The sequence below is a fragment of the Loxodonta africana genome, chromosome 24 (assembly GCF_030014295.1).
Source record: "Loxodonta africana isolate mLoxAfr1 chromosome 24, mLoxAfr1.hap2, whole genome shotgun sequence".
Taxonomy (NCBI): Eukaryota; Metazoa; Chordata; class Mammalia; order Proboscidea; family Elephantidae; genus Loxodonta; species Loxodonta africana.
The window spans coordinates 62,004,848-62,020,004 of record NC_087365.1 but is presented as its reverse complement, the minus strand read 5'-3'; the positions used below and the strand labels follow the sequence as shown (position 1 = coordinate 62,020,004).

General features: G+C 45.8%; 1 protein-coding gene across 4 annotated transcripts in view; it reads right to left on the bottom strand.

Moving 5' to 3' along the window:
* Window positions 1-15,157, bottom strand: part of OSBPL2 (oxysterol binding protein like 2) — a 53,632-nt gene that overhangs the window by 25,561 nt on the left and 12,914 nt on the right. For all 4 annotated transcript variants that reach the window (XM_064276316.1, XM_003421772.4, XM_064276314.1 and 1 more), the window contains 3 exons: window positions 8,609-8,777; window positions 8,119-8,260; window positions 5,226-5,301 (listed from right to left, as the gene is read on the bottom strand). In XM_064276316.1, the coding sequence (XP_064132386.1) occupies window positions 5,226-5,301; window positions 8,119-8,260; window positions 8,609-8,645 (255 nt within the window). In that variant the 5' untranslated portion in view covers window positions 8,646-8,777. The remainder of the gene's footprint in view (window positions 1-5,225; window positions 5,302-8,118; window positions 8,261-8,608; window positions 8,778-15,157) is intronic.

The following is a 15,157-nucleotide window of genomic DNA, read 5'->3' as shown; positions in this document are numbered from 1 at the left end:
CACTACACAGCAGGGGTGTGTCCTGGGGAGCCACTACACAGCGGGGGCACACCCCAGAGCCCCACTACACAATGGGAGGCACAACTTGGGTCAATGAAAGACCCGAAATGGCCCCGGTGTCCAGCACGGGGCACTGGCTGAGTGAACTTAGGGCATCCATGCGGGGGCTACAACACAGTTGTAACAGGAAACCGCTCTATATTGCTACGGAGAAAGTGCTAAATGAAAACCAGATGGGGAAAAGGTCTGCGTAACAGCCTATCGTTTATCTCAGAAATGGGGAGGAAATTTACATGTAGTAAATTTTATGGTATATGGAGATACATACAAAAAATACACCACAGGATTCCTTCAATGATTATCTATAGTGGAAGGGGAAGTTGCTGAGCAGTACAAACAGTTAACGTACTTGGTCGCTAACTGAAAGGTTTAGAGGTATGAGTTCACCCAGAGGCACTTCAGAAAAAAAAGGCCTGGCAATCTACTTTCCAAAAATCAGCCATTAAAAACCCAACGGAGCACAGTTCTACTCTGACCCACATGGGGTTGCCATGAGTTGCAGTCAATTCCAGGGCAATTCTTCCCCCCCTCCCCCACACACACAGGAAAAGGGAGGGAGTGGGGGGAGGAGGCAGGGACAGGAAGCTAATGCCTTGTTTAATAGATTTGACTTTGGACCGTAATTCTACAACGAAATCGAATTTTAAAAAGCAATCTCTAAACACTAAAAACAGAACGGAAAAAATGACCCCACATAACTTCCACACGGAAATGGGCTGCCCGGACGATTCTAGAATGGACGATGTCAATGCCTGTCTCCGGTGAGATGTACCATGAGGACACATGGGCCATAAGACCAAACACGCTCACGCTGCTCCCGTACCCACATGGTTAGTGGCAGAATGGGTGCTGGACCCAGGACTGTTATGTTTCTGGGGTAAAGCAGGTAAGTCACCACCTACCTACAAGTCTAACTACCACCCCCAGTGTTGCTGAAGCTGGGAGTGTCTATGTGGGAGGGCAGAGACACAGACAGCAGAGAGAAGAGCAAGACAAACCCTGTTGTCCGATGGAAGCATCAGTACGAAACAACCAAAACACAGTCCCTGGCTTTATGCCCTGAAAAGACCAGAAACCAGGACCAGTTTGCTGCAGCCCCAGAGCCGAGCCGCTGGTCATGTAATGAGCTCTCCTGGTGAAACGGCTGAGCCCTGGGCCTGGGCAGTAAACGCAGAGGACATGGGTGAAACACCTCGTCGACAGGGCTTAACTTCAGAGGAAGAGAGACAAGAAGGTGCTGGTACGTCTCCTAATGGCAGGATCCAAGCGAGGTCCATATAAACGAGCGGCTAAAAAATAATTAAGTGAAAACTGACGTCTGAGGCCCTGGGAATTTGACCACTATGTGGCTATTCCATGACATTAAAGCATTATGTTCTTTTTTGAAGTAGCTAATGGTATTGTGGTTATGTTAAAAGAGTCCTCATCCTTTAGAGAGACATGAAAATTCCACAAATAAAAAGGTGTCTGGTCAATAGATAAGTCGTAACTTTGGTGAAGGGTTTGACAGTACACAATACTGGGGAATTCAGCACAACCTGGTATATTCCAAGAAATTTAGCCTCCTGTCTCTGCCCTCTCCCCTCACTCCAAGGTCATGGAAGCTCCATAAACACATCCAAACTCCCTGAGGGACCAAATTACTGGACTGAGGGCTGTGGGGACCATGGTCTAAGGGACCATCTAGCTCAACTGGCATAAGATAGTTTCTGAAAAAAAAGTTCCACATTCTACTTGGTGAGTAGCGTCTGGGATCTTAAAAGCTTGCGAGCGGCCATCTAAGACACTCCGCTAGTCTTACCCCATCTGGAGCAAGGGAGAATGAAGAAAACCAAAGACACAAGGGAAAGATCGGTCCAAAGGACTAATGGACCACGACTACCGCAACCTCCACCAGGCTGAGTCCAGCACTACTAGATGGTGCCTGGCTACCATCACTGACTGCTCTGATAAGGATCACAATATAGGGTCTCAGACAGAGCTGGACAAAAATGTAGGTCAAAATTTTAGCTCACAAAAAAAGACCAGACTTACTGGCCTGACTGAAGAGACCCCAAGAGTATGGCCCCTGGACACGTTTATAGCTCAGTAATGAAGTCACTCCCGATATCTACCCCTCAGCCAAACATTAGACAGGTCCGTAAAACAAAACGAGACTAAAGAGGCACACCAGCCCAGGGGCAAGGACTAGAAGGCAGGAGGGGACAGGAAAGCTGGTAATAGGGAACCCAAGTTCAAGAAGGGGAAGAGTGCTGACATGTTGTGAGGTTGGAGCCAATGTCACAAAACAACATGTGTACTAATTGTTTAACGAGAAGCTAGTTTGTTCTATAAACCTTCATCTAAAGTACAATTATATATATATAAAAAAAAAGTCTGGACTTAATGGTCTGACTGAGACTAGAAGGACCCCAGAGGTCATGGTCCCCAGACCTTCTGTTAGCCCAAGACAGGAACCATTCCCAAAGTCAACTCTTCAGACAGGGATTAACTGGACTATGGGACAGAAAATGATACTTGTGAGGAGTGAGCTTCTTGGATCAAGCAGACACATGAGACTGTGTGGGCAGCTCCTGTCTAGAGGGGAGATGAGAGGGCAAAGGGGGTCAGAGCCTGGCCGAATGGACACGAAAATAGAGAGTGGAGAGAAGGAGTGTGCTGTCTCATTAGGGGAAGAGCAACTAGGAGTATATAGCAAGGCATACATAAAATTTTCGTATGAGAGACTGACTTGATTTGTAAACTCTCACTTAAAGCACGCACACACACAAAAAAGATGTCTGGAATTTGCTTCATAATGCCAGGGGCAGAGGAAAGCAGGTGGAGGGGCAGAGAAGCTATAACTGGCCATGACGGATAATTGTAGACGCTGGTGATGAGGACATAGGGGAACCTTATATGACGCTGTCTGGTTTGGTATGTGTTTGAAATTGTCCATGGTAACAAGTTGCTTTTTTTTATTTTTTTTTATGAGCTGAGAAGTCGTAGAAAGAGCAGTATGCTGCAGAAACTGAGAGACAAGCATTTCAAGGGCAAAAGGAAGACTGCTGTGAAGAGGGGCTGAAGGACTGAGTAAGAGAACCTTCTTCCCAATGGCTCTGAAGCACACCATCCCTGAGTATGCATTCAGCTTTAATCTGAATCCATCCTATAATTTGCTATTTTAATTTGAAATTAAAGTACAGTAAAGCCTGCAAAAGCCAGAACCTGCGCAATGCAGAAACCAGTCAGAGATAAAAAATGCAAATATTTTCCAATACGATGAGTGAAAGAAAAAAAGTGGTAGGGCTGCACCCTGTCAAAGGCAGAAAACTTGCAAGACCCAGAAAACCAAGGCACTCCCACTGAGCTCCAGCTCTCACAGGTTTCACTGTATCTCACTTTGTTGAAAAGATGTTAGAATCCTGGAGAGTCAAAATCAAGTCGTTTTTCAGGATAATAAAAATACATTCTTTGTATATCCCCAGATACTTATGTCAAGACTTGAATTGTCCACAGAGTTATAAACACAGGAGAAAACACTAGTGATAGAAAAGCATCTCAGGTGTGTTATTTTGAAAGGTAACGCCCAGAAAGACATGCAAACGCTGACGGGCAGGCAGGAAGAGCAGGCACACATATCGGGTTTTCCAAGCTTGGGCTGCTGGGAAGGCCTGGGAGCAGTGACATCCCAGTAGCAATAAACACACCCAGTATCCAAACCTTGGTTTCTAAATACTACTCTCCAATAAAAAGACTCCTTGGAGAAGTGCCTGATTCCAAGGCTGAGGCAGGAAGAACACAAGAAAAACACGGAACATCCCATAGTGCTGGAAGTGAGTGCCAGAAATAAGATGGGGCCTATCATAGGGTCTCTATGAGTTGGAATCTACTTGATGGCACTGGATTTTTTTGGGGGGGGGTAACAGGTGCCAGGTCAACCTACACGAGCTCCTAATGGCCACAGGTGGAATGACTGGAGCAACTAAATATGTAATGACAGTGCTGGCTCATAACCCACGAAATAAATATGAACGCGTCCATGCAGATATAAATAATGGGATAAATGTACAATTAGAAGGGACATTGCTCCTTTATAGAAGAATTCCAATTAGTAAACTTACAAGGAACAAGGGAAATAGAGAAGCACTCTTAGAACAACACAGTAATAACTGCTACAGGCAAAATCCACCAATGGATGCTAAAACTGGCAGGCGAAATAGTGTGAAAAACGGTATTTACCCGGAGTCCAGGTATCTTCCCCAAGATATTTATTCATTACAAAGACAAAAATAGTAACTTTCCAGTGGATAAACCAACAGGTCAGGTGATAAAGGCCAACATTACCAGTAACTGGACACATGGAGATCATGTGCCCTGACTGACATGCTAGGAAAGTACCTCACCTCGGTGTCCTCTTGCCAATAAGGCACGCCATCCACCCAGTCATGAAAAGACTTCAGAAAAACCCAAACCAAGGAACAGTCTACAGAATAACCAACTAGTACTCTCCAAAGAGTCAAGATCAGGGAAGACAATGAGAGGCTGAGGAACAGTCAGAGATGGAAGAGCCTGAGGAGACGTGACGCCTGAAGTCACATGGGAGCCTGGGTGCGATCCTGGCACGGAGGCCGTCATCAGTGGAAGAGCTGCTGAAGCAGGATAAAGTTTGTAGCGGAGTCAACAGGAACACACCAGTGACAATCCCTTAGTCTGTGCATTATGTACTACAGTTTTTGAGACATCAAGCTCAGGGAGAGCTGGGTGAAGAGTCTACAGGAATGCTCTCAACTATTTTTGCAACTTTTCTTGAAGTTTAAAATTACTTAAAAATAAAAAGTTGGAAACAGCATTTTCTCTCGAAAAAAAAGGCCTGAAATGGGTCAGAGGAGAAGTAAACAGCAGGAGGAGAACAGGGGCAACAAGTAGTGAAGCATTCTCACAGACCACTTCAGCCTGGGTTTCAGTCTCAAGTGCTTTCCTACGAGGTCTTTTCAATAACTCACCATTTTCCCCCATTTCTTCCTCGTACATAGATAGTCCTTTCCTGTTGTATTATCTTTATTTCACGCTGTTTTCAAATATGCATAGTCTACCTTCTTAAACTGCCAGCAGTGCCATAAAGTCCCCACAGAAATTAAGCATGTTTAAGCTTCAGACTTTCAGATGAGTCCATCTGAACTTACCAACCCAATGCATTTTTTTAATATGCTCCACACACTGAAATCACTTCTGGTGAACATGGGGGCGGGCAGCGAGGTCCTGCAAAGGAATAACATAACCAGAGGTATGATTAATCCAACATGAGGGTCACTTACCACTGACGGTTTAGCTCAATGACCATTTTTTCCTAAATTTTATATATAAACATTAGCGTTTCTTTATTCTGCTGTGTTTGGGGAAAAAAGCAGCCTAGACTGCTGTTCCAGGGCTCAAAGGAAGGTCTGCATCGGTTTTCTGTACAGCTTCCCTTGATGACAATGACAAGCAAGACAGGCATTTCCTTAAGAATCTGTGGCTTCCTTCCACAGCGCTGCTGTGGACAGGGAGCCAGGGCAGGGGGGAAGGGAGGAGCCTGCTCTACTGCACACTGCCTAGGAACAAAGACTTCCCATCGGCCCCTCTTACACACGTGCCTTCAATAAACACTGTGCGGTGGCACAGCTGAGGGACAGCGGGGCTATGAGGAACGGGCATGGCTCAGCGGGGCAGGAAAGGGTTCCCTGAGGAACTAGAGAGGTGGAGGAGGAAGGAGAGGATCGCAGATGGAGGGCGGGCATGGACCTGCACCAGGCTGTGGGAAGGGGTGTGATGAAGCCAGAGGAGAGAGCAGGGCTGGCCCGAGAGGGTGATATGGTGAGGGTGCTGGCCTCCATCCTGACAGGACGGGCCTTGTGATTTACCTGCGAGAGGAAAAGGGATGCCACTATCATTACTCCAGGAGGAGAAGGGGCATCACTGGTCATTACTCCAGGAGGAAAGGGGCATCACTGATCATTACTCCGGGAGGAAAGGGGCATCACTGATCATGACTCCGGGAGGAAAGGGACATCACTGATCATTACTCCGGGAGGAAAGGGACATCACTGATCATTACTCCGGGAGGAAAGGGGCAACACTGATCATTAATCCGGGAGGAAAGGGGCATCACTGATCATTAATCCGGGAGGAAAGGGGCATCGCTGATCATTACTCCGGGAGGAGAGGGGCATCACTGATCATTAATCCGGGAGGAAAGGGGCATCGCTGATCATTAATCCGGGAGGAAAGGGGCATCGCTGATCCTTACTCCGGGAGGAAAGGGGCATCACTGATCCTTACTCTAGGAGGAAAGGGGCAACACTGATCATTAATCCGGGAGGAAAGGGGCATCACTGATCATTACTCCGGGAGGAACGGGGCATCACTGATCCTTACTCTAGGAGGAAAGGGGCAACACTGATCATTAATCCGGGAGGAAAGGGGCATCGCTGATCATTACTCCGGGAGGAAAGGGGCATCGCTGATCATTACTCCGGGAGGAAAGGGGCATCACTGATCCTTACTCTAGGAGGAAAGGGGCAACACTGATCATTAATCCGGGAGGAGAGGGGCATCACTGATCACTACTCCGGGAGGAAAGGGGCATCGCTGATCATTACTCCGGGAGGAAAGGGGCATCACTGATCCTTACTCTAGGAGGAAAGGGGCAACACTGATCATTACTCCGGGAGGAGAGGGGCATCACTGATCATTACTCTGGGAGGAAAGGGGCATCGCTGATCATTACTCCGGGAGGAAAGGGGCATCGCTGATCATTACTCCGGGAGGAAAGGGGCATCGCTGATCATTACTCCGGGAGGAAAGGGGTATCACTGATCATTACTCCAGGAGGAAAGAGACGCTACTGATCATTGCTCAAGACCTCGTGAGTACACTAGGCCACATGGTCACCCTGCCTGAGAGCTTCTAACAAAGGGTAGAGGAACCTGATCTGATTTGTCTCTTGATAAAATGGCTCTGTGTTTCTCATGAAGAAAAGAGGGGTGCGGGAGACCAGTGAGGGGTGATGGTGGTGGAACCAGGACAAGGCACTGAAGGAGTGCAAGACATATTTAAATGGGAGAAACATCAGCACTTGGAGCAGGCGGGGCACAGTGGTGAGGGAGGGCAGTACAAGGGTTGACCCCACGTCCATGCGCTGTGCATGGGCAAGAGGAGGATGGTGGAGGCCCAGCCCCAGAGGGAACCTAAGCGTCCCTTCGCTGTGAGAATGGGAGCTATGGCAGGTGCACAAACATTTGTTGAACAAATATATGAGCAAATAAAGGCACAAGTGAGGTACCTCTGAGTCAGCAAGTGCAGACAGCAAGAAGGCAAATGGGTCTACAGGTCTGAACTCAGGGGTGGGGGGGGCTGGAGGGGCTACCTGGAGCTAAAACACAAATCAGATGATGCAGACAGATGCCCCCACCTTCCCACCACTACTGTCTCAAGGCGCTCACAGCCCATCCCCTGTGACCCACCACCCTGATGGCTTCTCCAGCCTGTGTGCTCTCTTCTATTGAGAAAGCCTCTTTATGGAAGCCACCATCCCCAGCATTTACTTGCAGGAAGAGGAAAAAGCAAGAGGAGGAAAAGGGAGTGTGGTCTTGACTGCATGAAGCTAGATAAACCCTTCCTGTCCTGACGAAGGGAGGTGAGCCAACTTGGCAGAGCCCAGGGGAGAAAACAGATGGACAGGGTCTACTAGAGAGACAGGTGGGGCCGTGGCTCGGGCAGCAGGTGTCTGGGTCAGGCATGGGCATAGCCCTGGAAGGTCATCTCCCTAATCTGCACAGTGGTCCCAGGGCCTCACGGAGAATGCCATCACCTTACAGGTGAGGGGAGAACCATTAAAGGGTCTCACACATTGAAACGCGTCGTCCTCTGATCCCTAGACCCGAGGTACAAAGGCCTTGGGACACTATGTGTTGTCTGGAGAAGTAAGCACAGGTGACGCTGGCTAGGGGCTCAGATGACATTCTGTGGGTGCTGATGAGGTCCCGAAAGCAGACTCAGGGTGAACAGATGCCTGTTGGCATATGTGAGATGACACACCTGTGTGTTTGAACTCCATTCTCCTGCGGGGGTCTTGCCCCAGTTTTCCCGATCCCCTGACTTTTGCTGGTGTCTGAGCCAAGTCCTCCAGTGACCTTCTGATTTGCCTCTGAAAATTCCCCAGAATGATCAGAATCAAAGCCTGCACAAGACAAACAAAATGTGAATTTTCCCTGGAACCGGAAGATGTCAAAGTCTGCCTCTGAAAGTCTACTGTTTGGCTATGCAAGCAGAAAGCCTAAAGCTCAAGATGGCTTTTAATGGACATGTTTCAGAAGAATGAGCTCTGCTTCCCAAGAAACACAGGTGACAGCAGTGAGGCAGGCAGGCAGATGTCAGGAGCACCTGAGTAAGGACACCTGTACCCAAGTGAATTTCAAAGGCCCCGAGTTCATTCCATGTGACCATGCAGACTCTGCTCGGTCCGAGGCTCAGCTACAGGGAATCTTCACTCCCGCTACGGTCGACAGTTCATTTTCCTCTGACCCACCTGTGACGGCATCAAAGAACTCCTCCTCACTGTTCATCCTTCAGCAGCCACTCCTTCTGCTGCCCTGTGTGCTCCCCTACGGAATCATGGCGTCTGAGCTACATCTGGAGCACAGGGAGTCTTATCCTTGGCACCTGTTCTTGGTAAAAATCCAAAAGGCACTGGAGATCTGGGGGGGGAAATCATTTGACACACTTAGGGCTCAGAAATTTTATGGTTTAGAAACATTCAGTGTTCTTGACATCAATCTCAATTACATCTAAGCAAAGAAATAAAATTAATAACAAATAATTATTTCAAAAATACAAGGGAGAGAAAGCATACATAACATAAAGACCAATCAATGACTAATAGATGAACGAATGCTCATTATTTGAAGAGGATAAAGCAGACAATCAGGGACAAGTCACATGGATGATTTCAGAGTGTGGTAGGGCAGAGTTCCCTTATCAGGTGCTCAGACACATCTCAAGTTTTCACTGAAAGTCTCCGCAAACCATTATCCAAGGTGAGAAAGAATGATTATAAATAAAGGGAGAACTGCGTTACAGTATTGATGTTTCACGTCTACCAAACACCGATTTCCAGCTCTAGAGGATTGAGACCATGGTATAAGCAAGCTGCTAGCAGATACACTGAACTACGCTCATACCTTATCACGGGACTTTAGCAGAACTCATGCATGTCAATCCCCCACCACTTGTCAGTCAGTCTGTCCTACTGTGGTGCTTTGCCTGTTGCTGTGACGCTGGAAGCTATGCCACCGGTATTTCAAATACGAGCAGGGTCACTCATGGTCAAGAGGTTTCAGCAGAGCTTCCAGAATAAGACAGACTAGGAAGAAGGACCTGGCAGTCTATTTCTGAACAAACTGGCCAGCAAAAACCTTCTGAATAACTGTGGAGCATTGTTCGATACCGTGCTGGAAGATGAGTCCCTCAGGCTGGAAGGCACTCAAATACAACTGGGAAAGAGCTGTCTCCTCAAAGTTTAGTCGACCTTAATGACATGGATAGAGTAAAGCTTTCATTTGCTGATGTGGCATGACTCAAAATGAGAAGAAACAGCTGAAAAGATCCATTAATAATTGGAACATCGAATGCACCAAGTATGAATCTAAGAAAATTGGAAGTTGTCAAAAATGAAATGGAACACATGACGATCAATATCTTAGGCATTAGTGAGCTGAAATGGACTGATACTGGCCATTCTGAATCAGACAAACCATACGGTCTACTACGCCGGGGATGACAAATTAAAGAGGTACGGTATCACGTTCATTGTCAAAAAGAACATTTCAAGATCTATCCTGAAGTATAAAGCTGTCAGTAATAGGATACTATCTATATGCCTACAAGGAAGACCAGTTAATAAGACTATTATTCAAACTTATGCACCAACCACTAATGCCAAAGATGAAGAAACTGAGGATCTTTACCAAGTTCTGCAGTCTGAAATTGATCAAATACGCAATCAAGATGCATTGATGATTACTGGCGACTGGAACGTGAAAGTTGGAAACAAAGAAGAAGGATCAGTAGTTGGAAAATATGGCCTTGATAACAGAAATGACATTAGAGATTGCATGACAGATTTGCAAGTCTAACAACTCACCCACGGCAAATACCTTTTTTCAACAACATAAATGGCAACTATACATGTGGACCTCACTGGATGAATACGCAGCAATCAAATCAACTACATATGTGGAAAAAGACGACGGAGAAGCTCATTATCATCAGTCAGAACAAGGCCAGGGCTGGCTGAGGAAGAGACCATCAATTGCTCATGTGCGAGTTCAAGCTGAAGCTGAAGAAAATTAGAACAAGTCCATGAGACCCACAGTACAACCTTGAATACGTCCCACCTGAATTTAGAGACCATCTCAAGAACAGATTTGACGTATTGAACACTAATGACCAAAGACCAGATGAGTTGTGGAATGACATCAAGGACATCTACATGAAGAAAGCAACAAGTCACTAAAAAGACAGCAAAGAAAGACCAAAATAAATGCCAGAAGAGACTGTGAAACTTGGTGCTGAACATACAGTAGCTAAAGGGAACAGAAGATTTCAAAGGGCAGCTTGAGAAGACGAAGTATTATAACGAAATGTGCAAAGACATTTGGTTAGAAAACCAAAAAGGAAGAACACACTTGGCATTTTCAAGCTGAAAGAACTGAAGAAAAAATTAAAGCCTCGAGCTGCAATACTGAATGATTCTATGGGCAAAATATTGAACGATGCAGGAAGCATCAAAAGATGGAAGAAACGCACAAAGTCACTGTACCAAGAAGAACTGGTCAATGTTCAACCATTACATGAGACAGCATATGATCAAGAGCCAATGGTACTAAAGGAAGAAGTCCAAGCTGCAATGAAGGCGCTGGCGAAAAACAAGGCTCCAGGAATTGATGAAATACCAACTGAGATGTTTCAATAAGCGGATGCAATGCTGGAAGCACTCACTTATCTATGCCAATAAATTTGGAAGACAGCTATCTGGCCAACCAACCGGAAGAGATCCGTATACATGCCCATTCCAAAGAAAGGTGATCCAACAGAATGTAGAAATTATTGAACAATATAATTAATATCACAGCCAAGTAAAATTTTGCTGAAGATAATTAAAAAATGGTTGTACACTGACAGGGAACTGCCAGAAGTTCAAGACAGCTTCAGAAGAGAATGTGGAAGAAGGGATATCATTGCTAATGTCAGACGGATCTTGCCTGAAAGCAGAGTATACCAGAAAGATGTTTACGTGTGTTTTATTGACTGTGCAAAGGCATTCAACTGTGTGGATCACAACAAATGATGGATAACATTGCAAAGTAAAGGAATTCCAGAACACTTCATTGTGCTCATGTGGAACCTGTACATAGATCAAGAGAACAGTCATTTGAACAGAGTAAGGGGACACTGTGCGGCTTAAAATCAAGAAATGTGTGTGTCAGAACTGCACCCTTTCACCGTATTTATTCAATGTGTATGCTGAGCTAGTAATCCAAGTAGTGAGACTATATGAAAAACACGGCACCGGACCGGAAGAAGACTCATTAACAACCTGTGTTATGCAGATGACACAACCTTGCCTGCTGAAAGTGAAGACAACTTGAAGCACTTACTGATGAAAATCAAGGATTATAGCCTTCAATAGGGACTACACCTTGACATAAAGAAAACAAAAATCCTCACAACTGGACCAATAAGCAACATCATGATAAATGGAGAAAAGATTGAAATTGTCAAGGATTTCATTTTACTTGGATCCACAATCAACACCCATGGAGGCACCAGTCAAGAAATCAGATGACGACGTATTGCATTGGGCAAATCTGCTGCAAAAGACCTCTTTAAAAGTGTTCAAAACCAAGGTTGTCACTTTGAGGACTAAGTGCACCTGACCCAAGCCATGGTATTTTCAATCACGTAATATGCATGTGAAAGCTGGACACTGAATAAGAAAAACCAAAGAAGAATTGATGCTTTCGAATTATGGTGTTGGCAAAGAATATTGAATATACCATGGACTGCCAGAAGAACAAACAAATCTGCCTTGGATGAAGTACAGCCAGAATGCTCCTTAGTAGGGAGGGTGGTGAGACTTCATCTCACATACTTTGGACATGTTATCAGGAGGGACCGGTCCCTGGAGAAGGACATCATCTTGGTAAAGCAGAGGGACAGCGAAAGAGAGGAAGACCCTCAACAAGATGGACTGATTGTGGCTACAACAATGGGCTCAAGAATAACAACAATTGTGAAGATGGCACAGGACAGGGCAGTGTTTCATTCTGTTGTAGAGTCGCTATGAGATGGAACCAACTCAACAGCACCTAACAACAACAACATGAACAGCAGTGTTTTATAAATGGCATGAGACTGGATCAAAAAGTCAGCCTTGTCCCAAAGGTTTTGCTTTTTCTGAACATAAGTCAAGTTCACAGTATAAGAGACAAGTCCCAGAGCGCTCCACAGCAGCTCTGAAGTGGAGGAGTGACGGGTGGTCCGGAATGAGGAACGTACCTTCTGTCTTGAGGATGGCCACAGCCAATGCTTGGTGACACCCCCTAAGTGTCTCTGCCCTGATGCTCTGCCCACCAAAACAAAGCTAAAATGGCAGCCATATATACACAAGCTTCTAAGTTATAGGACAAGTTAGCATGAAGTCCTTTTCTTCCTTCTTTCCCTGAGAGACTCGTCAGCATCTCCCTTATCTCCCCAACCCCCCGGTTGTCCCCTGGGAACTGGGCAACTGCACAGTTCTGAACACACCAGCACAAAAAGCATGGCTCTGCACTTGATGACTTTGTTTTTCAGATGCTCTTATTACTAACTTCTAACTCCTCTCTAACGTCACACGCCATCCACAACATCTGTCGACTCGCTTTGCCCCTTTAAAAGGTACGGAAGGGACCAGAGCTCCTTGGAGAAGTGGCTGAAGGAGGGACTGGGACCATCTCACCCCCTCCCAGGCAGCAAGGAAGGCATTCAAGACCACAGGGTCACGCCAAGTAAAAACCGCAGCAGACCACAACACCGCGAGTTTATTAAAGTCCATGGTTCATAAACACACTAAGAAGGAAACTAACTGGCCACCACTGGGTGATACCAGGAAACTAAGACCTGGTTTTGAAGGCTGTTGATAAAAGGAACTCACACCGGGCTTCATTCTGCCTTTCCTAGCCACGCTGCACTGACCACTGCACCCCAAACCCTAGATGAAGGGAGTTTCTCTTCATCCTAGTGTTCCAACTTATCCGTGAAGAAAGAACGAGCTCGGGGCCCCACCACTGTGCAACACGGAGGGGATCACGGACCATCTGCGGCTGCAGCCACCACACACTTGGAGGAAGAACTCACCGCCACTTTGGGGACAGTCTTGCCAAGGAAATCAACCACAATTTGGCCCAGCCTCTAGGTTTAACTACAGGAAGCATAGAGGAACATGCTAGGCCACACCATGGGGATGCCATTGGCAGGATCTGGACTCTGGGAAACTCTCCAGGACAAAATCTAGCTTCTTCAACAAATAAATTATGAAGGAAAAAAGAGAGATCGACCTAGAGAGATGGAGGGACAGTTCACTACCTTGGCGAGGAGTTGGTTTCTTGGGTGTGCACACGTGTTATAGTAAACCATGTTGTAAACTCTACTTCATGTCAAACTACGTCCTAGGGCTACAACTAGCAAAATCCAAACAGGACACAACCCACATTCTTTAGCAAATGAATGAAAAGAAAGGCAAGAAAGAGAGGTAGAAGGGTACTTCACTATCTTGAGGTGATAGTTTCAGGAGTACATCAGGACTTATCAAATTGGACACTTTAAATATGTACAGTTTTTTGGGTATCAGTAATACCACAAAAAAGCTACTGAAAAAAAAAAAAAGACACATCAACTAATAACTGCAGCAGGGTTAAATTAGGCCCGGCCAGACAGACACAAACCTACACAGGCATTTACACGACTGGAAATCTGAACAGACTGATGACAGTAAGAAACATTATTACTTTTTAAGGTGTCATAATAGTATTTTTTAAGATCCACACACTGAAATATTTATGGGTGGAAATGCTATCACGTCTGGGACTTTCCTGAAGTAAATGGGCAGGAGTAGGTGGGGATAATCACGGATCGAGACGAGCCATGAGCGGGTGGATTGTTGAAGCTGGTAACAGGCTCATAGAAATCATTATACTATCCTGCTTTTCTGCATGTTTAAAATCTCCCATGATAAAAAGTGTGGTAAAATGAGATACCACTACACAGCTATTAGTGTGGCTAAAATTCAAAACACTGATAACACCGAACGCTGGCAAGGATGTGGAGCAACAGGAATGCTCGGTCATTGCTGGTGGGGATGCAAAATGGTGCAGCCACTTTGGAAGACAGTCTGACAGTTTCTTATAAAACTAAACATAGGTTAACCATATGATCCAGCAAGTGCCTCCTAGGTATTTACCCAAATGAGCTGGAAACACATGTCCACATAAAAACCTGCACACGAATATTTATAGCTTTACTCATAATTGTCCAAAACTGGAAGGAAATGAGATGTCATTTAAAAGGTGAATGGACACACTAACTAGATAGTACTTAAGAACTACTTCAAGTGCAGGGAAAGACAGCACACAATACAGGGGAGGTCAGCACAATTGGACTAAATCAAAAGCAAAGAAGTTTCCTTAATAAACCGAATGCTTTGAAGGCCAGCATAGCAGGGGCAGGGGTCTGGGGACCATGGTTTCAGGGGACATCTAAGTCAATCGGTATAATAAAATCTATTAAGAAAACATTCTGCATTCCACTTTGAAGAGTGGCATCTGGGGTCTTAAACGCTAGCAAGCAGCCATCTAAGATGCATCAATTGGTCTCAACCCACCTGGATCAAAGGAGAATGAAGAATACCAAGGACATAAGGTGGTTACAAGCCCAAGAGACAGAAAGGGCCACATGAACCAGAGACTACATCATCCTGAGACCAGAAGGACTAGACAGTGCCTGGCTACAACCAATGACTGCCCTGACAGGGGACACAAGA